A 27139-nucleotide genomic window follows, 5' to 3' on the forward strand; every position below is an offset into this window, starting at 1 on the left:
AAAGGGAAATGAGAAAAGCTCTATACTAAGCAAAATGGATTAATTGCCATCACAACAAACTCAGAAAGAGTCAGAAGAAGAGCAAAAATTATCGAAAGCGGATGAAGCTTCTGTCGAAGAAGCCACGAGCAAAACAAGCGCAGCTACCCAATCAGAAGACATTGAAATAATAGACACAAGTTTGAAGACTTCGAAGCATTCGTCGACGTCTCCATAAGACAATGACGAAGACGATGATGATGACCTTCCATTTTCTCGTCTGAGAAATGGAACAGCCTCTTCGCGAACGAGGCTGTACACTTTGTCCTGCTTCACATCTTCAATTGTCGCTTCGATGAATCGCATCAAGGATCACGTTTCTCTATCGACACAGTCATCCTTCTTCTCTGCTCTCTCAATGCTGATTTCTGAGCTGCGTTGCGAATACCCTTTTCCACCGCGTTCACGCTCACCCAGAAAGCCCTCCTTCCATCTCCTCCATTGCCCCTTTTCTTGAATTATTTGAAGAAACGAAGACACAGAGAAGGCAGACCGCGACTCGGAAAAGGGTCAAAGCAGTGCGAAAGAGCAGCAGAAACACTGTTGCAGATGATGAGCGTGCAACTGCTCACTGAATCAAGAGGGAATCTGTCAAAAGGAGACAAAAGAAAGCTGAGTCAGCTGGAGAAGATTCTGAATGAAGGCGAATAGGGGAACAAGAGAGGCAACAGTCCGAGCGACAGGATTATGCAAATAGCGATGAAGATGGACGAGATGGGGAGAAGCAGAATTCATAACCATTGGAGAAGAAACGACAGTGATGACGACGATTCAGACAGAGACTTTGATGGAGATTTGGATGAGATTGAAATGCTTGTGAAAATGAGGTAGTTGGAGTCGGATCGTTTACGAGATAATCAAAAAGAAGGTTCGTAAACAGATATCGAACCAAAAAGAGAAAGACAGAAGATAATGATGAAAATTAATAATTGGTTGCTTTATTTGAACAATTGTTTATGAAACGATAAACTATTGAAATGGAAAAAATAAATAAACAAATAAGCAAGTCGATGCGTGTCATCAAAATCTGATGAACGCAAAATGTCTGCAGTGATACGTATTAAGTGGAACTGGAACAGTTATCTTCTTCATCTTCATTATCTTCTTCATCTTCATTATCTTCTTCATCTTCATTATCTTCTTCATCTTCATTATCTTCTTCATTATCTTTTTCTTTTTCTTCAACGTCATCGTCTTCGTCTTCTTCATCAGAAAGAATAACAGCTTCCTTCCTTCTTTCATCATCTTCAAAATCCCATTGGCAAACATTTTGAGAAAAAGTGCATCTTGGTTCATTATCAAAATTATCTGTTTCTTCGTCTGTTTCTTCTTCGTTTCTCGGGATTTCAAAACGCTTGCACTTTTCTTTTTTCCCTTCATATCTTCCAAAAATAAGTGCAAGCGTTTGTTTCCCAGTGGGAAATGACAAGCAAGAATACTTCTTGCTTGTTGCTTGTTTCTTTGCTCTTTCGAAAGAAACAGCAACCCTCACTTCACTCCATCTTGTATTTTCTTCTTCGTTGTATGGAGCAGCGAAAATTCTTCCTTCTTCGCTGCTCCATAAAAGATTTAATTTTAAATCTTTAACCCTCAGCTTCGGTGAGACTCTCACCTGAAGCCGAGGGGTGTATGGGAGGAAGTGCCTATTGATTGAGGCACTTCCTATCTCATCTGTTGATGAGTCAAATCTTTTTTTGAAAAAAGAGATTAGCTCATCAACAGATGAGATGTCCTCTCGAGAGTTCCGCGTTTCTCTCGAGAGGACCCCAAATTCTCCATCCACTTCGCTTTTTCCGTGACCTTCAGCAAAAAAGGAAAGCGAAGTGGATGAGAATTTTTTTAAAACAGAAGATGAAGGATAAAGAACAAAGTGGAGGAATGCTCCATTTCGAAAGTGTGGGCCACAATCAGCCCACACTTTCAAAGAGGTTATTTGTTTAAATTTATTTTTTGTTTTACTGAGGACTGTTTCAAGGCAGTCAACTGCGTATCTGCTGTCTTTTGATAAAACAGTTGAAAAGAAGTTGAAACAATTTTTGACAATAATGTTTTTTTGAATCATGTAAACAATTATTCCCAGATGAGAGACCTCTTTCTTTTCATAGAAATCTCGAGATATTTGAGTTTGTCTGATTGGAAGAGTCCAGTTTTGCTTGAAGTCAAGCAAAACCAGAATCTCACTTTCTTTTAGCTCATCAAGATTTTTGTTGAACTTTTCTCTTTCTTTCTTTTCAATAATTTCGTGCTTTTTCAAGATTCTTAATTCTTCTTTTTCATCATCTGTTAATTCGATTGTTTTCATTTTTATTTCCAAACAATTCTTTCGATAACACAGATTGCATATATCTGTTCTGTTTTTTGATTTCTTCACGTGTTTAGACATTTTACAAAAATGAGAAAAACTTATATTTAAACCTGTTTCTTTTCTCATATTTTTCCAAAGTTCATATTTTGTGGAAAAGAAAATTCTTTCTTCATTCTTTAAAAAAATTCTTCCATCTATTTCATTCATCAAATTTGTGTTTCTATTGATACAATCTCGTTCGAATATAATACGGTTTTTTCTTTGTTCTTCTTCTGTTGTTAGTAAAGTTGTTTCCTTAGAGATAAATATGGTGGATGAGGCAACTGGTGCGGATGATGTTAACAGTGAGACAGATGAGGCAGAAGATGTGAATGAAGAAAATAAAGCAGATGAAGCAGACGAGGCAGATGAATCAAATGAGGCAGTGGAGCGAGCTGGTTGTGCTGCTAAGGCAGAAGGGGTGAATGAAGAAAATAAAGCAGATGAAGCAGACGAGGCAGATGAAGCAGACGAGGCAGTGGAGCGAGCTGGTTGTGCTGCTAAGGCAGAAGGGGTGAATGAAGAAAATAAAGCAGATGAAGCAGACGAGGCAGATGAAGCAGACGAGGCAGTGGAGCGAGCTGGTTGTGCTGCTAAGGCAGAAGGGGTGAATGAAGAAAATAAAGCAGATGAAGCAGACGAGGCAGATGAAGCAGACGAGGCAGTGGAGCGAGCTGGTTGTGCTGCTAAGGCAGAAGGGGTGAATGAAGAAAATAAAGCAGATGAAGCAGACGAGGCAGATGAAGCAGACGAGGCAGTGGAGCGAGCTGGTTGTGCTGCTAAGGCAGAAGGGGTGAATGAAGAAAATAAAGCAGATGAAGCAGACGAGGCAGATGAAGCAGACGAGGCAGTGGAGCGAGCTGGTTGTGCTGCTAAGGCAGAAGGGGTGAATGAAGAAAATAAAGCAGATGAAGCAGACGAGGCAGATGAAGCAGACGAGGCAGTGGAGCGAGCTGGTTGTGCTGCTAAGGCAGAAGAGGTGAATGAAGCTGATATTGAATTGATGTTGCATTTGTTCCTAATTGTTTTTTGAATTTGATCATGATCGATATATGGATATTTAAAAGTGTTTGCATGTGAAGAAGATAAATTTGTTGAATTGGACAGTTGAAATAAAATGGGTGAAGAAATGTTCTCAACTGTCAAGTGTGATGGATTTTTCAAAAAATCAATATCATCATCTGACAAATCAATGAGTAACTTTTTGTTTTTTTTTTTTGAGTTTTACTACTTTCAGTTGTATTCCGCTTTAACCACCATTCACAAAATAGAAAATCATAATTCGATAAAGCTGAATATTTATATTATTTTATTGAAGTTAAAGATGTGAAGTGCAAACGATTTCTAACTTTTGGTAATGCTTTTCTTTCACTGTTTTGAACAGAGTAACCGTGAAGTTTGAGCATCCGTTTTGCATGGTCAACATTATTTTTTGTGCAATTCCATTGAGAATTGCGCAAATCTTTTTCTGTAACAGCATTCAAAAACGACTCCAACAAAAGAATCTTGTTCTTTTTATCAAGAATGTCGTATAACAAACCGGAATGAAACAGCAAATTGTTAAAATTTTATATCCATTGAAAACGATTTTCAAAATTATTTTTTAATGACTGAAAATACTAATAGATACAACCATTCAGTGCTTCATTCAAATACTGTAGAATTTTGTTTCCTTCCAAAGAATGTTCCAAAAAATATTGCATGAACAATTTTTCTTCATGTTTTGCATAAATTTGTAAAAATTTGAAAAGTTCTTCACATAGTTGAGATTTCCTGCTTGAAGATAATTGCGAAAAAAGCATTTTTTAAAAAAAAATTTCTTTATTAATGGGAACGGAATGATCAACATTTTTTGATCATTTTTGATCTAATTTTCAGATCAGTTAAACGTTTGCGACTTTTCAAAAAGAATTACCCATATGAAACAGAAAAAAATATCTAAATGAATCTTAGGAGCTTAACAGTTTTGTCTTCGAAATTTTATCATAATTGAATGCAAATAACAATAACAGGAAAGATTAGAAACGTTTTCATCAGCAAAGTGCAAAAGATAATATTCGTAAGAGATGAATCTGAATAAAAGCTAATATATCTGTTTATGAATGAAAAAAATTTGATGAAATCAAGTTATAAAGTGAAATATTAGAGGAATAAGTGATTGGACTATTTTCATCAAAACAAAACAGTTAGCCCAAACATCAATTTTTGCAAATCAATTTATTCAATGTGATTCTTTGAGTTTTCCAAAAAAGTCAAAAAAAATGCAATTCATTTTTGTTTCAAATCTGTCAATGAAAATAGCGTTTATTTATTTTTCAAGGAAATAATATGGGGAGAAATACGAACTTTCAAGCCTTTTTGCACAAAGCACAAATAAATTGTTTCACTCATAACTTTATTTCACTTTCTCAGATTTCAAAATAAATTTGATTTTCATATCTGTAAACATGCATCATTGAAATCAAAACAAGAAGTTTTCCAACATTTTACGAATGTCAAAAAATGGACATATTTCTATTGTGTTTTTTTGTCTCAAAAAGTCAAAGAAAAGTGCATAATTTTTCAACGAAGATGTTTGAATCAAAATATTTTGTCCCATATAAAGTGTCAAAGTCTGTAATTCCAAACGATAGAAAAAATCTTCTTCTTTTTCAGATTTTGATTTTTGTCGACTTGGAAAATAAGTTCTCCTATATTGTTATAATTTCCAGACCCATTGAAATTTTGAAACAATGAATTGAATCTTAAATTAAAACCTGATTCATTTGAAAGAGGTCAGTTGATTTTATTGTATCGCATCTACGAAGTTGAATTGAACGTTGCAATTTCAGCACAGATTTTTACGAAAAATATTAAAAAAATTGCAAATGTCACTTCATTAAAAGTGTTATCGATTATTTTGCGATTGAAGCACATAAAATTTCCAAAGTTTTGTTTTTGATTCTGTCTTTTTTTTCCAAACACGAAAACATGAATATTTCTTTCCAAAAGTCTATGTGTGAAAATGAAAGATAGTCAACTTAGGAAATCCCAGACAGAGTTTTTTTTTTCGAAAAATCATTTGAAATATGCTTTGTTCTGCGAAATTCTGCATAATATATTTTGATCACATGTTTGAATTTTTTTTGATATGTTCCTTTTGTTTAATTTACAAATAAAATTAAAATTTCTTAATTATATTTTTATTTTCTGTTCTCACTAAGAAAACTTCATTAAAATGGAAACAGAACCAAAACAATGTTATCATTTCCATTCAAGAAAAGTTTCGTGAGCGGGAACAGAAATTTGATTGAAATATGAAATATTTTCTTTATCTGAAAATAAAGCAAAAGGAAATTTTCAAACGAATTTAGATAATTTTTTTTGTTCAGTTCCCTATTCGAATCGCTTTCATATGTCACGTTTTTGTTTCGAGAATCATTTTGCAAAGCATGTGTAATATTTCAGATTAGATTTTCTGTTGGATTTTTGTGTTAATATGCATAAGCAATTTTTTTTTGTAATATACGAATATTATTTGAATTAAATGGGTTTATTTGAATTGAAGAAGTGAATTCAAATTTCATCCAATAATTCTATTTGGTGAATTGTTGAGCTGTATTGATTATGTGAAATAAGGTTTGTTGGATAAGGTGATTTGCCAGAACTCATAGAGAAAAACTGAAATTTATTGTTTGTTTTTATTTATCAAGTTGTTTTATGATCAAACATGTCATTCAAAAAAGCTTTTGATATTTATTTTCTCATAACAAATTCATTTACAAATGATTTTTGCGGAAGGAATCATTGAAAAGATTTCAAATACCATTAGAAATAATTAATTTGTTAAAAGTTATTCGGAAAAGACTGCATTTGTTCCAATTGTTTTTTTAATTTTAGTTTTTGAAGTTTAATTCGAATAAACATTGTTGATTTTATCTTGCTGTTTTCATTTGAATAAAATCATTCTATTCCAACTCCATCTTACAATTATTCAATTATATCTTTTGGAAAAAAAAAAAAATCCATTTTCAATCGTATTCCATTTCTTGCATTCTTATTAATTGAACGAAACGTGAAAATAATAAAAAAAGAAACAAAAAAATCATCACATTTCCAATCAGCAAATCATTCTTCAAAACAACTCAAACAATTTCTGTGCATCCATCGTGCCCAATTTCTTCAAACACAAAACTCTCTCAAACCAAAACTGACCACTTGCCCTGCCATCAAAACAGAATAAGCATTCTTTCAATCTCTTTGGAACTTAGAAAAGAACCGCAACCCCGAAAAGCTGCAATTCAAATGACATTTCATAACAATGGTTGGCTTCCTGCGAAACGAGAGATCCAATCGAACTTCCCCAAGCAGCTCCACAACATTCAACAGCCCTCTGGCCATCCATTCAGCAAACAGCTTGAATTCAACTTCATCAAAATTGTCAATTGAAAAAGAAGCTCCAAGCATTCCACAAGCTTTTAATAATTATGATATTCATTCCACCTTTCCTCCCTTTCCACTCCACTCATATTGATTGCTCTTCCAACTCTCTTGCGTCCAATTGTCAAACAAGATGTCTCAAATACAGATGTTCTTGAAGGCTTTTTATTGTTTCTGTAACCTTCTTTATTCCACTTCTTTTTCAATTATCCTGATTAAAATAAAGAAAATTTTTAAAATCAAAAATTCAAAAAAGATAAAAAGTTCATTCCACTTCTCCTTCTGTTTCTCTTAAGCACAGAAAAGACATTTCGATTTCCACTTGCCTTTCCTCATTCTCCTCTTTCTTCCAAGTAATTCTCAAATATCAAAATACTCAAAATAGCAGTTCTTCTGCTGATGGAATGTGCGAATTTGAATCTGATGATGTACAACATTCGCATCGTTCAATCAACAAACAAAGGGTCTGTTCAGCCTTTCCTCTTTCTTTTTGAAGGCTTTTTCAAGCCAATCTTCTTCCCAAACTTTCCTCAAATCGAGCTCCAACAAGATAATTTCCTTCAACATCTCAGCAAAAAAATGCTCATGCAGTTTCATGACTATAAAAGGATCCTTTTCCAATAACCAACATTTTATTTCTTCAGCAACATCAGAAACACCACAAACAATTGACAAAAATCCATTCAAGCCCTTCTCTTCCATTCCACCTGCCACTTCCAACAGTCTTCTGCTCCAGGCTTTGTCACCCTCAAAAATGGCCATATAAGCAAAAAAATAAACTTCAATAACGTCCTCTGAATAATGAAAATAATCCAAAAAAAAAATATCTCAAACGCAAACAACTCAAAACACACCTTCTGAAAGCTCCCGAGAAAGAAACAATACATTCCTCAAGCTCCACTGGGACAGACAAGCAGCCGTATCCCAAAACATTCCACACAATAATCCATCAAAAAAGATACCACAGAAATATGAATTTTTCATCAGTCCCCAAGTGAGCATCGCTTGTCTCAAAAAATTCTCCCTCTTCCTATCAGCAATAAAACACACTCCGTTTGCACGTTTGCCCGAAATTAGCTTGCTCACACGCAGCATCAGTCCCCCAGCCGATAAAACATTTCTCACAAATCTTTTTTATGGTACACAATTATTCCGAGTTTTTCCGTTCTCCTCAGATCACTGTGTTGGTAAACCTTGATGCATTTACAGTCTGAAACTGTGTTCATATTGATCACATTATTTTCGAACCTTTATATGAACTTATAAAAACTAGTTGTATATATAAATTGATCATATTATTGTGTAAAAGAGTGATATATCGGTTTTGATGACAGGAATTATTTCAGCGATATTTGTTGCATTTTCTGTTTTGTTGCAAACAAGTTGTGAAGAGAATACGGAGACAACTGTGTTTGTTAAAAGCGGGGCAACTGAGGAGGATGGAAAGACATTTGAAAAACCTGTTGGAAGTTTTAAAAAAGCGTATGAGTTGCTTGCTAACACAAGTGAAAGTGGGCTCACAATAAAAGTTATCAAATCAGATGATGAAACTGATGCTCTTAAAGCTGAAGTTATAACATTTGATAAAACGTCTGGAATCACGATTGAAGGAGTTGGAAGTACGGATGCAAATGAGAAAGTTGAGATTGATTGTGATGCAAAAACAGGAAGCGATTTATTCACGTGCAAGAATAAAGTTTCGTTCAAATATTTGATTTTTGATATCACAGAAGCACCAGAACAAGAAACAGGAGAATTAGAATCAAATCCAGAACCATTTGCTTTGATTCACGCTGTTGCAGGAACAGAAAATGAAGCAGGATCAGGATCAGGATCAGGATCAGGATCAGAATCATTAACAATTGAGACCTGCGAGTTTAAGCTACCTGGCTCTGGGGGTAATATTGGAATCCATCTTGTGAAAGTGAGTGCAGGAACATTGACAATGAAAGAAGTTGAGTGTACAGACGAAGGCAATGCGGTTTCATTCACAGAAACGCCATTTTTGATTGATGGATCAGTGACGGCTGTCTCATTGACATCGTTGACATTGAGCAAAATTACCTCGACCACAAGTGCTGTGGTGAAAATTGTTGGTAAAAAAGACACAGCTATTTCAGTTTCATTAGACAGCTGCACATTTACAGATTGCGTTTCAAGCGATACTACAAGTGGAGCACTTTATGTTGAGAGCGAAAATGCAGACAGCACATTTACGATTGGAAACACAGATGAGACAACATTTACTAAATGTACATGTACAAATGGAAAATCAGGAGGAATCTATTTGAAAATTACGGGAATTGCAGCTGATAAATTAAGTTGGCCAACAACTGGATCTAATTTAGTATTTTCTGGATGCGCAGCAAACTCAAGTAGACCCACCGGATTGTATTTGGAAGTGAATGCCGAACTTCATAAAACCATTGCGGATGCGATGAAAAGCAGTTTTGCGGCAGATTACACACTTAATGATAATCGATGGTTTGTAGCTGCAAAAGGAGAAAGTGATGGCAAAGATGTTGACTTCACGTTAAAATATTTTGATCAACCGACAGAGGTATTTGTGAAGAGTGAAGAGACAGGAGAAGGAGTTTCTCAAGATGGGCCTATTGGAAGTTTACAAGGAGCGTATGAATTGCTTGCAGACACAAATGAAGATGGGCTTTTTATTAAAGTCATCAAAGCCGATGATGGAACCACAGCTCTTAAAGCTGAAGCAATAACATTTGGCAAAGCATCAGGAATAACGATTATGGGAGTGAGTCTAAGTGAAAATGATGAAGAAAATGATGAAGAAAATGGAGAAGCCAAAGTGATTGAGACAGAAGTGGAGATTGATTGCGATGCTAAAACAGGAAGCAACTTATTCACGTGCAAGAAGAAAGTTGAGTTCAGGAGTCTGGCATTCAACTTCCCATTGTCACTGGAAAAAGAACAAATTCAGAATGATGACCCAACAGCAACAGGACCATTTGCATTGATAACTGCAGATGGTGCAGATGCAGAATTGAGCATTGTGAACTGCAGATTTGTTCGGCCAACAGCAGTTGCTCCTCCAGCTGTGATGCGTTCAAATGAAGGTGAAGAAACAGTTGGAATCCATCTTGTGAAAGTGAGTGCAGGCTCATTGACGATGACAGAAGTCAAATACGAGGGAGGCGAAACAGAAATTTCATTCGCAGCAACACCGTTTTTGGTTGAGGGAACTGCTTCAAAAGTTTCATTGACATCATTAAATTTAAAGAAGATTACATCAAGTTCAAGTGCCGTAATGAAAATCACAAGTACAAACAAAATTGAGGTTTCGTTGGACAGTTGCACATTTACAGATTGCGTTTCAAGCGATGCAACAAGTGGAGCGCTTTATGTTGAGAGCGAAAATGCTGAAAGTTCATTCACTATTGGAGATAATGGTGAAACAAAGTTTGAAAATTGCACTTGCGAAAATGGAAAATCGGGAGGAATTTCCTTGAATTTGAAAAACATTACAGCTGATAAATTAAGTTGGCCATCAACAAAAGAGAAGTTGATGTTTTCTGAATGTACAGCGGGAGAAGCAGAAGAAACTTCGAATTCAATCAAGAATACTGGGTTGTATCTGGATGTTCCAGTTGGACTTCATGAGGAGATCGCAGCAGCGATGAAGAAAAGTTTTGCTGCAGATTACAAAATAGAATCAAACAAATGGTTTATTGCTGCGAAAAAAGATAGTAACAGTGATGTTGACTTTGTGACGAAGTTTATTGATTTATACGACATTGCGTATGCAAAAAAAGGAGGAAATGGTTTGGGGACGGAATATGGAAAGCCAGCTGGCTCGATAAGCGAAGCATACAATTTGTTGAAAGAGGGAACAAATTCAGGAGGATTTCAAATAAAAGTTATCAAAGATGACAATGGATTGGAGGTCAAAGCTATTACGTTGGAGAAAGAATCGCCTATTATGATCGAGGGAGTTGGAAGTTCAGCGGATGCAAATGAAAAAGTTAAGATTGGTTGCTATGCGAAATCAAATAATGATCTTTTCACATGCAAGAAAGAAGTTTCATTTAGATACTTGATATTTGACTTCCCAACAACATTAAGTGAAGGAACAGAAGAATTGAAAGCAAACACAAATCCATCAGCGCTTATACACGCGGCTGCAGAGTCAACATCACTTTCAATTGACAACTGTGAGTTTGCTCGACCGACAGAGGGAGAAATTGGAATTCATCTTGTGAAAGTGAGTGCAGGTTCATTGACAATGAATCAGGTTGAATGCACTTCGGATGACGAAGTGAAATTTTCAGTGATACCATTTTTGGTTGAAGGAGCAAAGAAAGTTGTGATTGAGGATGTGGAAGTGAAGAAGGTGGAAGTGGAAGAGGGAGCAGCAATGAGCATCAAGAATGGAATTAAAGGAGAGGGAAAAGAGAACAAAAAGAATGAAGGGACAGAAGGGACAGAAGAGACAAAAGGGACGATTGTGGTTGTTGAAGGGCTGAAGATGGAAGAGGTGAAGTCGAAGAGTGGGAATGCAGCAGGGGTGGAGATATCGCTGGGAGAGGAGAATTCGAAGGTGAAGATGGGAAGGAAAAAGGCATGCACATTCAAGGAGTGCAAGGCAGAAAATGGAAAGTCGGGAGCGATATATATTGAGATGGAGCATGTGAGTGGGAATCTTGAGCTTCCAGGAGAGAACAAACTGGAGATTGATGGGACGAACAGCGGGAAAGGAACATCAGGAGCGTCGTTGTGCATTGTGGCTCCAGATTTTGACTCATTCAGCAAGCAGGATAATGCATTTGAGTTTGCAAAGAGCTACGATGAAGGGAAAGCAGGGTGGGTTGTTGGAGCAGCAGATGAGAATGCTGAGCCAGTGGATGTGTATGAGAAGTATCTGAAGGAAAAGAAGGAGCCAGAGCCTGAACCAGTGCCAGAACCTGAACCAGAGAAGAAAGACGAACGGAAGACAAACACAGGAGTGATTGCTGTGGCGGTTGTGGTGCCGATTGTGTTTGTGATAGCAGTGGTTGTGATAGTGATTGTGGTGGTGGTGGTGGTTGTGAAGAAGAGAAGATCGAAGCACAACTCGGATGGTGTTGGAAGAGACAAGGAACAGGAGATGAGTAGCAATATGTAAGAGAGATGGCATCAGAGAAGCGGAGAAGGAGGGGAGGGGAGAAAGAAGAAATGGAAAAAAGGAGGAGAGGAGGAGAGGAGGAGAGGAGGAAATGAAGAAGAAAAAAAGAAAGGGAAAAAAGGAAAAAGGAGGAGAGGGGTAATATTCTTAAATTTTTATTGATATTTTTATTTTTGCAATTGTTTTTGCATTTTGCATTTTGCATTTTGCATTTTGCATTTTTAATTTTGCATTTTGTACTTTGTATTATTAGCCATTCACAATATTGTTACTGATGGTGAAAGGAAATACATATTCGTATGTATATATGTGTTTTAATTGTATATGCCCACTATTCACAGACCTTATCATTCATCACTCGCCATTCACTATTTACAATAAAGCCTTGGGATGAGTTTGAGGGTGGAGGAGAAGAAGGGGAAGAGGAGAGAAAGGCTTTTGATATTTGATATTTGTGATGGCTAAAGATTATTAGACGTTTTATTGTATTTTTGATTTGTCTATTTTTATGGGCAGTTTAACTCGGCTTTTCCAATGATAATTTTATTTTTTGTAGTTATAACTTGGTTTTATCGTTGTTTATATAAATATTTTAATTTATATTTTTGTTCATTTGTTCATTTATTCATTTGTCCATTTATTCCGTTGTTTTTTTGATTTTCACTATTCGCTTTTGAGTTGCTCAGGAGAAAGCACTTTGCATCCGCAGGAAAGTCGCAAAGTCCTTCCTCTGACGGATTGGATATATTCAACTAATTTTTTTTTTTTTCATTTTTTCATTTTTCAATTATTTGACTGGCACATCAATCAAAGTGAAATGACTTGGATGCTTTGTTTCGCAGCTCACTTTGTTTGGAGCACAGGAATGTGTGCCGATGAACAAGAATCAAAACATGAAAAACAAAACAATTCCTTTTTTTTTTAAATTTTTTTTTAAATCAAAGAGGGAGTTCGTCCCCCAAGTTTGATGCTGCCAAAGCAGTTTCTTCAGGAAATGAAAAAAAAATTACAAGAAAGCAGATGAAATGAGGCGGAGGAAGGAAGGGAAGACAAGATGGATTCTGAATGATGCTCCTGCTGCAACAGAGCTTTCCTCTGCCCCTCGCTTTACTCTCCTCAAGACAAACAAAGATCCCTTTTGATTGCTGATCCTTTTTCTGCTTCATTCCTCATTCCTCTTTTCCTCTACATCACCTTTCTGACAAATCGTATCAGCTGCTCCAACGTCAATCTCCTTCCTGAAATAATATCTTTTATTCATTCAGCTCCACCTTTCCTCTTCCTCCTCCTCCTTTTCATTCCTTGCTCTCATATCATCACCCTCTCCATGATCATCTTTTCTTCTCTTCGATCAGTCATCCAACCTCCCCTATTGTTTTTCCATTTTCCTCATCACGAGATCATATGAATAAAATTGCATGGTTTATTATTGATTGTTAACATTTGCATTCAAAAATTTGTTCAAATGCAAAATTTCTGCATCATGCTTTATTGAAGGCCCGCCAGCCTTATTCGCCGGAAAATTCAATATGTAAACATATGTGCATCTTTAGCTGAAATTTCTTGAATAATTTATCGATGTGTCATATCTTTTCCTCTTGTGGCACATATTCTTCAAAACTGAAGCAAGGAATTGGTTATCCATTTGCGCTTGCTTTCAAGAAATACATTCTTCATGGAATTCGGCACTTCAAAAAAATATCACGGCCTGCTTCAAGAATGTCTTTCTTTGAAAAAGAAGATGGCGGAGCAAGCCACTAAAAATATAAATATAAATATAAATATAAATAAATATAACAAATAAATCATTTGTAAAATGCGAATTCACACTTCAACTGAACGCACCATCTCGCAACCAGCCTGGCTGATATGAATCAAAAATGCTTTTTCTGCTCTTCTTTACCACTTATCAGACTTGTCCAACTCCAAACTGAATTTCTGCTGGATGTCCAAATCCAGAGCAATGCAGCAAAGATCAACCTTCACGCATCCCAACTGTATTTTCATCACTTATGCCTTCCTCTCCAATGTCTATCCTCATGCAACATGCCAAATATCAAGCAGCTGTCTCCAGAAAGATTCCCTCAACTTTGCACAAAATCGAGAAATTCAGCTGTATGAACTTAAAAATGACTGGTGCATCAACCCTGATGCTTCAATGAAAAAAAACGACAAAACGTCATCCGAACCATTAAATATCATAACACATTGCCAATTTGTCCCCAGTTTTGTTGAATTACTGCAATATTCCTTTTTTCTTTCCTTTCCACACAGCTGCGCAGATTCCTAGTTCCTCAGATCGATATCGCTCTTCCTTTTTCTTTCTCTCTTTCTTTCTATAAAGACTTTCCATAATTTTGGAATCTCTATCATCTGATACTTTCACTTCTAACGCTCTTTCACTGTTCTTCTGTTTGAATACATGCCATTCATAAAATAAATTGAATCCGATTTGTCTATTTTCAATGATAATACAGCATATTCTCTTTTTCATCAATATTTGTGATGATTGAAAGAACGAACAAATGAAGAGCATACAGCTATCCAGACCATGTTCCGTGTGGTGAATGAGGCTCTTCATGCCTTTGAGGATGAGGAAGACAGCCTTCCCCCTCTTTTGAGGAATCTGATTCCTCAAATCTTATGAATTCTCTTGGCATATGGCTTGTTATCATTCCCTTTTCTTCTGACTGCTCATCAGATGATTCAGATGCTTCTTTCTTCTCTTTGACTTTCACAGCTGATTGAATCTTCCTCCAATATTTCTGTGAAGAGCAAGATGTTCACAAAATATCCTCTTCCTTCATCGGCCTTTGAGGATGAAGATGAGAACAGGAAGGAGTGTTTGAGGGTGAAGACAATCAGAACAGCAGATGAACAAGAACAAGGAAGCAGCAAAAGAATCAGCTCCATTCTCAATTGGGATGGTGCTGTGGAAGTGGCTGAAACTGAAGATCCCTTTTGGAGAGGACGAGGCAGAGGTGGCTGGATGGAAGAGGAGCGCGATGGAGAGAGACAAGAGAAGGAGATGACATAAGAGCAGACGTTGAAAGAGATCTTGAATGAACTGCATGTTGAGTGAGGATGAAAGTTGATTGAAACAGGCACATCTGAAGAATAAGCTTTATTCGAGACGTTTAGAGAGAGCGAGTGACGTGATGATGATGTTTGACGCGACAATAATAATGATGATGATGTTTGATGCGATCAGTGCTTCGCTATCAGCAGATGAAGAAGGTTAAGAAGAAGGCGATAAAAAAGGTGACGATAAGCTTTGAAGAAAAAGAAGAAAAAAAAGAAAAAGAAGGTGAATGTGGAGAAGAAAAAGAAAAAATTGGTGAAGAAGGTGAAGAAGTTCGAGACGGAGAAGAAGAAGAAGAAGAAGAAGAAGAAGAAGAAGAAGAAGAAGAAGAAGAAGAAGAAGAAGAAGAAGAAGAAGAAGAAGAAGAAGAAGAAGAAAAAGAAAAAGAAGAAAAAGAGGAAGAGGAAGAAGATGTTGATGGAGAAGGAGAAGAAGTTGAAGGGTGAAGATCTGTTGTATCGTTATTTGAAAAGATATTCGAAGAATTATCATGATTTGAAAAATTTCTTTCATTTGTATATGACTTGTGTTGAGACAAAGAAGTGTTGCTATCTTTTGCAAATGTAGATAGAAGATCTTGAAATGCCTGTGGAGGAATCAGAGTTGGAGAAGTGACATATTCGAGCAATTGCTCACTCACCCACACATCATCGTTTCTGAAGGAAGAGGAAGATGTCTCGGTAGAAGAAGAATTTGTCTTTTCTTTTTGTTGCGTTTCAAAAAATGAGTGAGATGAGTGAGATGAGTGAGATGAGGAAGATGAGGAGGAAGATGAGGAAGATGAGGAAGATGAGGAAGATGAGGAAGATGAGGAAGATGAGGAAGATGAGGAAGATGAGGAAGAAGAAGTTGAAGAAAAGGATAAAATGAAAAGAATGATTTTGTACATATGGCATTTCATTTCCAATGTTGCGAATGACAGTTGAGAAGAAGAGGAACAAATGAAATGATTTTCCTTTCAATTTGCTGTGCTGCCGATTGATAAGCATTAACACATTGGAAGGTCTGCTCTCTGATCAAATGTCAAATGAGAGGAATTATAAGAAGAAGAAGAAGAAGAAGGCAAAGAAGGCAAAGAAGAAAATTTCGGAGAAATAGAAGAAGGAGAAGTGGAAGAAGGCGAAGAAGAAGAAGATGATGATGATGGTATTGCTGATTATGATGAAATGGAAGAAGAAAAAGATGTTTACCACAAAATGAAATGATATGAGCCATATGAACTTAACAAATGCTGTTGAATGGAGAAGGCGAAGAAAAAGACTCATTGTTTATATTTGCAATTGTGCCCATCTACTTTGCAAGTTGAAATGAATTCTAAAAGTGACGAAGTAAAAAGAAAACACTGATTTCTTTCCAGAAAATGAGTCAAAAGTGGTATAGTTGGAATTCTGTGTGATTTCAAAAAAAATTCATTTTGCTCTGAGAGAAAACACACAATCCGGTTTATTCAATCGAAGAAAAAATGAAAAAATGAATTTTCCTGAATATCGAAACATGAAAAAAGATTACAAACTCACTCCTTGAAACATGACAATTTGAAGGCTATTCAAACAATAAAATTCTCAAATAATAAGCTGCTATTCTCCACAACCGAGCATTAAATATAGTCAATGAAGAGATCGAAGGAGAAGGAAAAGGAGAAGGAGAAGGAACCACATGATTTGAAAAAATGCTGCTTGAAATGGATTGTTCCTGAAAATGACGCTCAACATGAAAAAAAAGCTGTTCATTGGAATGGAAGTGAAAAGACATAAAATAAAAATAATGGGTTTACATTTATTTTAAAAATTCCTCAAAAGAACACATCTGTCCTTTCTATCGCAAATGCAGAGGATAGCTCAATCACAGATTCTATCAATCTCCTTTTCCATTGTTTCTCAGTGCTCCTTTCTCCATCTGCATTTTTATCAATAAATATCCTGCATTCGATAATATTTTCCACGTTCTTCTCATATTCAATACAAATTGACCTTTTCTTTCTTTCTAAGTGCTTTCCAGTTGTTGGGCATCTTCTTTGTTGAAAAAAGACTTTCCATTGAAATCAGAATTGGAAAATGGCAATTAATACAATTTGTGTTCAAATGTCAAATTGTTTTTGAAATGTTGAAAATATTCTTTTGCCACAGTTCATGACCATGGATTTTTTTTGAAAATTCCTTAAAACCATGTTTGATGATGCATATGCCAGGTAAATTGACTTTTCACAAGTATTTTCTGGAAAACCTTAAAGTGGTGATTGTTATTGAAAGAATGGATAATGAAGCGCACATCAGAAGTGGAACGATAAAAATCCTAATGATTTAGTAATTATTGGATTGCATTTGCTATTTTCTTTATTTCTCTTCATTATTCAACGTTGTAGAAAAATATCAAATAAATACTTTTTCAGAAAAAATCAAGTTTTGAAAGAAAACATATTATCCCGAATAACCGGCAATAAAAGAATAATCATTCCTATTTTTTTTTTCAGTGCTGTCAAATCATGAAGAAAAAAATATTTCATTATAATGGTCTGCCCCATAACACAATAGAATTCTTCAAAGAACTAATATTTTTGTTGAATCTCGAATCTGTGAGCAACAAACAATACCATTCAACCTTTAATAACAAGAAAATGGGAAGTAGTATTTCTACAATAAATCTTGAGAAAGATAGTAAAGGAAGGACAGAGGCAATGCGTTGGATTATCAGAAAAAAATCAGAGCCACCAATGTGGATGAGGCACAATATAACGCTGGGAGATAAGGAGGGAAAAACAATGGCAATGATATGGATCGAAAGTGTGAAGACAGAGCCGCCGGAATGGATGAGACATGAAGCAACATTACCTGAAAAGGATGGGAGGATGATGATCGATTATTGGAAAATGAATGTAAAGGATGATCCACCAAGTTGGTTGAGCCATGACTATTCATTGTGCGACAAAGAAGGAAAAACAGCGGCGATGCGCTATATCATCGAGAAAAAGGAAGAACCGCCAAAGTGGATGAGGCACAGAAACACGCTTTGCGACAAAGATGGAAGCACGATGGCCATGCACTGGATTGCAAATGTCAAAACAAAACCGCCAAAATGGATGAGACACGATATAACGCTGGGAGATAAGGAGGGAAAAACAATGGCAATGCTGTGGATTCAGTTCGTGAAGACAGAGCCGCCGGAATGGATGAGGCACGAAGCAAGATTTTCTGAAAAGGATGGGAGGATGATGATCGATTATTGGAAAAGCAATATCGGGAGTGCACCACCGGAATGGATGAATTATAAAAATACAAAGAGATACAAAGATGGAAGAACAGATGCCATGCTTTGGATTATTAGAAAAAAATCAGAACCACCTGAATGGATGAGACATGAAATTACTCTCGCTGATAAGGAGAGAAAAACAATGGCCATGCTGTGGATAGAGAATGTAAAGACAGAACCTCCAGAATGGATGAGACATGATATAACATTTGGAGATAAGGAGGGAAAAACAATGGCGATGTATTGGATTCAGTTTGTGAAGATAGAACCGCCGGAATGGATGAGACACGATATTACACTTGAAGATATCTTTGGATCTACAATGGCCATACTGTGGATTCAAAATGTCAATTCAAAACCTCCAGAGTGGATGAGGCACGATGCTGCGCTTAAAAATAGGAGAGGAAAGACAATTGCCATGGAGTGGATAATCGATAAGAAATCAGAGCCACCAGTGTGGATGAGACATGACATCACTCTGCGCAACAAGGACGGGCAGACAATGGCCATGCTATGGATTCAATTTGTTCAAACCAATCTGCCAGTGTGGATGAGGCACAATATAACGCTGGGAGATAAGGAGGGAAAAACAATGGCAATGATATGGATCGAAAGTGTGAAGACAGAGCCGCCGGAATGGATGAGACATGAAGCAACATTACCTGAAAAGGATGGGAGGATGATGATCGATTATTGGAAAATGAATGTAAAGGATGATCCACCAAGTTGGTTGAGCCATGACTATTCATTGTGCGACAAAGAAGGAAAAACAGCGGCGATGCGCTATATCATCGAGAAAAAGGAAGAACCGCCAAAGTGGATGAGGCACAGAAACACGCTTTGCGACAAAGATGGAAGCACGATGGCCATGCACTGGATTGCAAATGTCAAAACAAAACCGCCAAAATGGATGAGACACGATATAACGCTGGGAGATAAGGAGGGAAAAACAATGGCAATGCTGTGGATTCAGTTCGTGAAGACAGAGCCGCCGGAATGGATGAGGCACGAAGCAAGATTTTCTGAAAAGGATGGGAGGACAATGGCCATGTATTGGAATAACATTTTAAAGACGGAACCCCCAAGATGGATGAGGCACGATATCACGCTTACTGATAAATATGGATGGACAATAGCGATGCACTGGGTTTATAATGTGAAGACAGAACTACCAGAATGGATGAGGCATGATATCACACTTACTGATAAGTACGGATGGACAATGGCCATGCTGTGGATTTCAAAATTGAAGACAGAACCTCCAGCATGGATGAGGCACGATATTGCATTTACAAATCATAAAGGATGTTCAATGGCCATGCTGTGGATTCAAAATGTGAATACAGAGCCACCAGTGTGGATGAGACATGACATTACACTTCGCAACAAGGACGGGCAGACAATGGCAATGATATGGATTAAATATGTGAAGACAGAGCCACCGGAATGGATGAGGCATGACATTACACTTCGCAACAATTTTGAATCAACGATGGCCATGTTGTGGATTCAAGAAGTCAAAACAGAACCACCAGAATGGATGAGACATGAAATTACTCTCGCCGATAAGGACGGGCAGACAATGGCCATGCTGTGGATTCAAGATGTCAAAACAGAGCCACCAGTGTGGATGAGGCACGATATTGCATTTACAAATCATAAAGGATGTTCAATGGCCATGCTGTGGATTCAAAATGTCAAAACAGAACCACCAGAATGGATGAGACATTGTGTCACACTTGCTGATAAGGAAGGAAAGACGATGGCAGATCATTGGAAAAGCAATTTCTGGAGTGCACCACCGGAATGGATGACTAAAGATATCACACACGCTGATGAATATGGATGGACAATGGCCATGCTTTGGATTGTGGAGAAAAATACAGAGCCACCAATGTGGATAAGACATGAAATTACTCTCGCTGATAAGGATGGACATACAATGGCAATGCTTTGGATATGGAGTGTAAAGACAGAACCACCACATTGGATGAGACATGATATCACACTTCGCAACAATTTTAAATCAACGATGGCCATGATGTGGATTCAATTTGTTCAAACCAATCCACCAGCGTGGATGAGACACGATAATACACTTTTCAACAAATATGGACAAACAATGGCCATGCTGTGGATATGGGGTGTAAAGACAGAACCACCTGAATGGATGAGACATGAAATTACTCTCGCTGATAAGGAGAGAAAAACAATGGCCATGCTGTGGATAGAGAATGTAAAGACAGAACCTCCAGAATGGATGAGACATGATATAACATTTGGAGATAAGGAGGGAAAAACAATGGCGATGTATTGGATTCAGTTTGTGAAGATAGAACCGCCGGAATGGATGAGACACGATATTACACTTGAAGATATCTTTGGATCTACAATGGCCATACTGTGGATTCAAAATGTCAATTCAAAACCTCCAGAGTGGATGAGGCACGATGCTGCGCTTAAAAATAGGAGAGGAAAGACAATTGCCATGGAGTGGATAATCGATAAGAAATCAGAGCCACCAGTGTGGATGAGACATGACATCACTCTGCGCAACAAGGACGGGCAGACAATGGCCATGCTATGGATTCAATTTGTTCAAACCAATCTGCCAGTGTGGATGAGGCACAATATAACGCTGGGAGATAAGGAGGGAAAAACAATGGCAATGATATGGATCGAAAGTGTGAAGACAGAGCCACCAGTGTGGATGAGACATGACATCACTCTGCGCAACAAGGACGGGCAGACAATGGCCATGCTATGGATTCAATTTGTTCAAACCAATCTGCCAGTGTGGATGAGGCACAATATAACGCTGGGAGATAAGGAGGGAAAAACAATGGCAATGATATGGATCGAAAGTGTGAAGACAGAACCACCAGAATGGATGAGACATGAAATTACTCTCGCCGATATGAACGGGCAGACAATGGCTATGTTCTGGATTTCAAAATTGAAGACAGAACCTCCAGAGTGGAAGAGGCACGATGCTGCGCTTAAAAATAGGAGAGGAAAGACAATTGCCATGGAGTGGATAATCGATAAGAAATCAGAGCCACCAGTGTGGATGAGACATGACATCACTCTGCGCAACAAGGACGGGCAGACAATGGCCATGCTATGGATTCAATTTGTTCAAACCAATCTGCCAGTGTGGATGAGACACGATGCAACACTTACTGATAAGGACGGATTTACAATGGCAATGATATGGATTAAATATGTGAAGACAGAGCCACCGGAATGGATGAGGCATGACATTACACTTCGCAACAATTTTGAATCAACGATGGCCATGTTGTGGATTCAAGAAGTCAAAACAGAACCACCAGAATGGATGAGACATGAAATTACTCTCGCCGATAAGGACGGGCAGACAATGGCCATGCTGTGGATTCAAGATGTCAAAACAGAACCACCAGAATGGGTGAGACATTGTGTAACACTTTGCAACAAAAATGGGTGGACAATGGTGATGAAATGGATTGAATATGTGAAGACAGAACCTCCAGAATGGATGGTTTATGATAATAAACTTGGCGATGATAAAGGAGAGACAATGGCAATGAGGTGGATAATCGATAAGAAATCAGAGCCACCAGTGTGGATGAGACATGAAATCACACTTGGCAACAATTATGGAAATACAATGGCCATGCTTTGGATATGGGGTGTAAAGACAGAACCACCTGAATGGATGAGACATGATATCACACTTGGAAATAAACACGGATTGACAATGGCGATGATATGGATTGCTATCGTGAAGACAGAACCACCAGAGTGGATGAGGCATGACACAACTTTGTGTGATGCTATGGGATGGACGATGGTCATGCACTGGATTCAGTTTGTGCAAACAAAGCCACTATTGTGGATGAGACACTACAAAACACTTGCTGATAAGGACGGATGGACGATGGCCATGCATTGGATAAGATATGTTAAAACAGAGCCGCCATTGTGGATGAGACACGAAAATACACTTTGCAACAAAAATGGGTGGACAATGGCAATGCTGTGGATAATATTTGTGAAAACAGAGCCACCAGAATGGATGAGACACGAAAAAACAATAAAAGGTGGTTGGGGAAAACAGACAATGGCCATGCTCTGGATTAAATATGTGAACACAGAACCGCCAGAATGGATGAAGACTGATAAATCCTTATGAGAATTTATCTAATTTGTGTTAAATGTGTTGTTTTCGATGATTCAGAAGAATTTGCTTATTAACTGATTTCTCAATAAAGGCTATTCTCCATCCAATCGAAAAGCATGACAATTATTTTTTTTTTTTTTTTTTTTTTTTTTTTTTTTTTTTTTCTTTCTTTTGAAGTGACTTTCTATCTTTCTACATACTCTAGGAAATTCTTCAAACAAGTATCATTTTGATATCCTTTCTATAAATCTTCAATTATTTTTTATTCTATTTCATTTTGTCTCAGCAATTTATGCGATTCATTTCATAGGTTTAGATTAGGGTTATATCTTTGTTGATTATATTTATGGGATCCGACAAAAGCCTAACCTAGTTTATTATAATTTTCATTTTCAATTTTGACAAAAAATATTGAACTATTTGAATATTGTTTGATGTTTTAATGATATATATTTCCTTTGAAATTTGATTTTGATTGGAAAGAATATGAAAATCTATTTCTAATTATCGAATCTTGACGAATTAGCAACAAAACGCACAAAAAAATTGTTGGATTAGTGAAAATGGATTAATGGAATATATATATGAAATTAATAAAATTGTCAATGAAATTGCTCGTTTTTCATTTTCATTGATTCAAACAATATCTTTTTTTGATCGCTTTTCGAATCCAAAAAAAGGTCTTAATTTTCGATTGGAAGTTTTGAGATAATAATAAAAACATAATTGCAATTGTATTTTCATTTTTCAACTGTTTTATGTATTTATCTTTTTGGAAAATCTGATGATCAAAATGAAATATTTATTTAGAATAAATCAATATATTTCATTAAACATTTTAACCAACTGAGCTTCTGCACACTTTAAACATAAAACATACTGCATTATTGGGAAGTGTTCATTGGCTAACCACATGATTAAAGTACCAAACCGTTTTGTATGAAGTAATTTTTGATTTCATTCAAACTTATGTGTTTTTCACATCAATTCCAAATAATGAACAAACATTTATATCTATCCGTTAAGTAACAAAGGAATACATTCCAATTTCATTCAGTTTTTTATCTGGATGAGTTGTGAATCCAAAAAGGAAACAAATTGAAACTTTCAAATTTTTGAGAGCTGAAATATGTGGTTTTTCATTCAAACAATTTTAAATGATTCTAAAAAATATCAGAAAGGTGAATTTCTTTTCATAAAACGTCAAAGGAATATATTGTTTTTCGTAAATAACAAACGAGAAGTTATATAATTGGATCAAAACTTCTTGATTTAAAGAAATAATAACTTCGTTAATCAAAACTGAAATGCAAAGTTATAGAGCATTCCGAGATTCTTAGTATGCACTTTATTGATTAATTTATTCATTTTTCATTTTTTGCTTCTTTATGTTGCAGTTTTCCTGGAGTCAAAGTGGGAAGTTCGTAATTTCTTCTTTAAAATTGTTATTCATAATTTATTTATTTCTTCTTATTGATACAGAAAAAATATCAAAAATTCGAAGTTGCAGTGGCGAAGAACAATCTGACAGTGACGAAAGTGAAGAAAGCGAAGAAAATGACAGCAATGTGAATGAAGCAATTCTTTCTCCATCAGAACCCGGATTTTTTTCTCCTCCTTCCTCGACTAAACTCACAGTCACTCATTCACCAATTATCACCCCTCCTCATTCTCCTTCTTCCTCTCTTTCGATTCCCTGTCCAAGTTCTCCTCTTCGTATTTCTTCGGTTGAACAGGAATATGAAGATGTCACAGCGACTCCGATGCTGTATTGTCCTCGTCTTCTTTATTCTGTTCCTACGAAGAGCAGTGCTGCCACTCCTTCAAAAGAAATCGAAAAAAAACCATATTCCAATTCAATATCTGCGTGGTTGATGAAGTTTGTGGAAGATGATGAGATCCCAGTTGCTGATGATTTTTCCACACTTCAAAAAAATTTAGCTCCTCAACCCTCATTAGATCATCTTCGAGAATTTGCTCATCATTCACCATATCCTCGACCTTTATATGCATCTGGAAAAGAGAATCTTGATGAAAATTGCATCAACCATTTGGATTCAAATGAAAACAAACCATTAACAAAAAAGAAAAGGAAAAAAGCTCAATCAGCCTCTTCTGCTTCTGCTTCTTCTTCTTCTTCTTCTTCGTCTTCCACTTCATCAACTTCCTCGAAGCAAATATCATCTTCAACAGAATCTTCAAACGACCCAATGCAAACTTCAACAAAATCCAAATTTAAAGATTCGAGAAAATGCAAAAAGAGAATGAAATACACAAGCAGAGTTCAATTCAAAAACGATACAAAATCAAGTTCACAATATCATTCTCAAGCATGCATTAGGAGTTCAACAGATTGTTCAACAATTAGTTTATCTTGTCACAAGATGACAAATAAGAAAACAATGGAAATGGAGCGAACAATAAAGGAAAAAGAAAACAAAAAAAGTGATTATGCTGAAAAAGAAGACCTGAGAGATGATCAAAATGAAAAATCCAACCAAAGCAGTTGCAGATACTATCATCAAAGAAAATCGAAAACGGAATTCATGATAAACCTTCCATCAATTTTGGATTCATGGATTGATGATTCAGTTTTATCCGAGGATGAAAAGGATTTATTTATGCCAGAAAGTGGACAAAACAACTTTCAAGGAGAAGATTCTTCATCACAATCATTCTGTGCATCAGAAGATGAAGACAAAGAAAAAGAATTATTTAAACAAGAAAGCTCAGAATCAACTGAAACAGAAAAGGATTTTCAGCATTCATTATGCCATCCATTGAAAAAGAAACGAAAAACAATCATCGAGAATGATCCGTCACAAATGCAAAAGTCAAAAAGCAGGAAAGTGTCAGTTCTTGTGAATGAAAGCAATATTTCTATTATTAAAGAAAAACTTGAATCATTGGAAAACGATGAAAATACGATTAATGATTCCATTTCTTTTGAACAAGAAAATGCACATGCATTAGATTTGAAAGATATTTACGGAAAAATCAACACCTCCACACTTGAGCCTCTTCCTGACGATTCAAATTCAACAACACCAATGATTACAACACCAAGATACGCATATGATACCCCCACAAAATTTGAAACAGTTTTGAGATCACATTCAAAAGAGGAATTACAACAATACACAGAAAAAGGATTGCCTTATTGTGATGAAACTGTTAAAACTCACAAATGGGTTTATGGGATGTTTCTTGATTACTGCAAAGCAGCTAAAAAAGAACCGTTTCCTTTGAAGGCAAAACCAGTATATGGTTTTGTAAAATTACTTGGAATAGCAGTTGGTTATTCAATCGGAACAATAACGCATGGAATCAAATCATCTTTATACAATATTTCCGAAACAAGAACAGGAAAACCTGTTAAAGATAAGGTTAAAGCAAAATTCCATAGAGCAATACTGGAAATCAAAGCTTGGTACAGGAAAAGGAAAATGAAAGGATTTCCATTACCAAAAATGAGGAAGGAGAATGAGAAGAAGTGGAAAAAACAGCCCCTCATCGTCACAGATTTGCAACGTATTTTGGAATGTTATCCCGACTGGATAGTTGAGAAGCCCCAAGAAGCTTCCCTGTTTTTATTCGCTTAATCAACAGGAGCTCGGGCACATACTTGTGCTCATGTAAGATTGAAGGATATCATCCGAGTTTACTCTCCTCCAAACTCAAATTTTATCAAAGTGACGTTTAATCTCGAGTGTGGGAAAGGGTGGAATGGTGACAATCACTGTGTCACAGTGGAAGGAGCAATTAATGAAAAACATCAACTCAACGTAATATGGTGGCTGGAGCAGTATTTGGTGGAGGAGTTTGGACTCTCTCTCACCAATTTTGACAAATGGGAGCTTAAGGAGTTGGAGGAGCAATTTATTTGGCAGCTTAGAAAGGGAGCAATGAGAGTACGACTGAAAAAAAGAGCCGTCCAAGCAGGTTATCCAGATAACCTGTTCGGATTTCATTCCTTCAGATCAGGCTTTATTTGCTCAGCTTTGCTGAAAGCAGGGGAAAACCAGGAAAAGAGGAAACAGGCGCTGGAGGCAACAGCTTTTGTAGGTAATTGGATTTTAATATCAAAATCTCAGTGGGAATATGTGAAAGAGACTGAGAAGGCTGTAATTATTGGTAATAGGCTTGGATTTCCAGATGAAACTGTAGAGGATGATGTATATTACGATATGGCACTTACAAGTCCACAAGTTTATCATAACATCAAATTAAACGAGCCAATATGGAAAAAGGAATCAATTATACTCACATTTGACTTTTTTGTTCTTGAGATTTTGAAAGCCACATGCAGTGAGCTATACAGTCCAAACCGGATATAATCACGTCGAATATAATCACATTCGTATATAGTCACAATTTTCCATGCACCGACATTTTTTGCTTGTTTTTCATTCATTTTTCATCGCATATAATCACAGGGCTGAAAATATATAATCACAATTTTTATCATTATGGGTGGATTTTTCAATGAAAAATCGATTTTTTGATCAAAAATTTCAATTTTTCGCTTTTTCAGAAATGTGCTCAAATAATTCAAAATAATATGTATTTACGCAAAAAATTAATTTCGCATGTTAAAAATGCGTTTTTATGAAGAATTTTCAAAAATTAAAAATTTGTCCCAAAATTAATTAATAAATAAAATAAAATTTATTTTTTTCTGTGTAAAGCAGCATCGTATATTATCACATTCGGATA

The 27139-nt window shown here is 36.4% G+C and overlaps 7 protein-coding genes across 7 annotated transcripts; 5 read left to right on the plus strand and 2 right to left on the minus strand.

Moving 5' to 3' along the window:
* Positions 1 to 60: 60 nt before the first annotated feature.
* MONOS_13309 (uncharacterized protein) lies at positions 61 to 345 on the minus strand (the record flags this gene model as incomplete). The annotated part of the gene is made up of 1 exon (XM_067866001.1): positions 61 to 345. The coding sequence occupies one exon, from the start codon at positions 343 to 345 to the stop codon at positions 61 to 63; it is 285 nt and encodes a 94-aa protein (XP_067721007.1).
* A 2306-nt stretch (positions 346 to 2651) lies between these two features.
* MONOS_18172 (uncharacterized protein) lies at positions 2652 to 3416 on the plus strand (the record flags this gene model as incomplete). Its single annotated transcript, XM_067871165.1, has 1 exon — positions 2652 to 3416. One exon carries the CDS (start codon positions 2652 to 2654, stop codon positions 3414 to 3416), a length of 765 nt encoding a protein of 254 aa, XP_067721008.1.
* Positions 3417 to 6396: 2980 nt separating this feature from the next.
* MONOS_13307 (uncharacterized protein) lies at positions 6397 to 7940 on the minus strand. Its single transcript, XM_067866000.1, has 3 exons — positions 7657 to 7940; positions 7469 to 7596; positions 6397 to 7414 (listed from the first exon to the last, which is right to left on the minus strand). The coding sequence occupies exons 1-3, from the start codon at positions 7895 to 7897 to the stop codon at positions 7253 to 7255; spliced, it is 531 nt and encodes a 176-aa protein (XP_067721009.1). The 5' UTR covers positions 7898 to 7940; the 3' UTR covers positions 6397 to 7252.
* A 144-nt stretch (positions 7941 to 8084) lies between these two features.
* Positions 8085 to 12838, plus strand: MONOS_13306 (uncharacterized protein). Its single transcript, XM_067865999.1, has one exon. It carries the CDS (start codon positions 8130 to 8132, stop codon positions 11928 to 11930), a length of 3801 nt encoding a protein of 1266 aa, XP_067721010.1. The 5' UTR covers positions 8085 to 8129; the 3' UTR covers positions 11931 to 12838.
* Positions 12839 to 14709: 1871 nt separating this feature from the next.
* On the plus strand, positions 14710 to 14967 carry MONOS_13305 (uncharacterized protein; the record flags this gene model as incomplete). Its single annotated transcript, XM_067865998.1, has 1 exon — positions 14710 to 14967. One exon carries the CDS (start codon positions 14710 to 14712, stop codon positions 14965 to 14967), a length of 258 nt encoding a protein of 85 aa, XP_067721011.1.
* Positions 14968 to 20968: 6001 nt separating this feature from the next.
* On the plus strand, positions 20969 to 22435 carry MONOS_13304 (uncharacterized protein; the record flags this gene model as incomplete). Its single annotated transcript, XM_067865997.1, has 1 exon — positions 20969 to 22435. One exon carries the CDS (start codon positions 20969 to 20971, stop codon positions 22433 to 22435), a length of 1467 nt encoding a protein of 488 aa, XP_067721012.1.
* Positions 22436 to 23730: 1295 nt separating this feature from the next.
* Positions 23731 to 26760, plus strand: MONOS_13303 (uncharacterized protein; the record flags this gene model as incomplete). Its single annotated transcript, XM_067865996.1, has 4 exons — positions 23731 to 23762; positions 23821 to 23843; positions 23906 to 25954; positions 26033 to 26760. The coding sequence occupies 4 exons, from the start codon at positions 23731 to 23733 to the stop codon at positions 26758 to 26760; spliced, it is 2832 nt and encodes a 943-aa protein (XP_067721013.1).
* Between the last annotated feature and the right edge of the window lie 379 nt (positions 26761 to 27139).

This window comes from Monocercomonoides exilis, assembly GCF_001643675.1.
Source record: "Monocercomonoides exilis strain PA203 chromosome Unknown scaffold50-658552, whole genome shotgun sequence".
Lineage (NCBI taxonomy): Eukaryota > Preaxostyla > Oxymonadida > Polymastigidae > Monocercomonoides > Monocercomonoides exilis.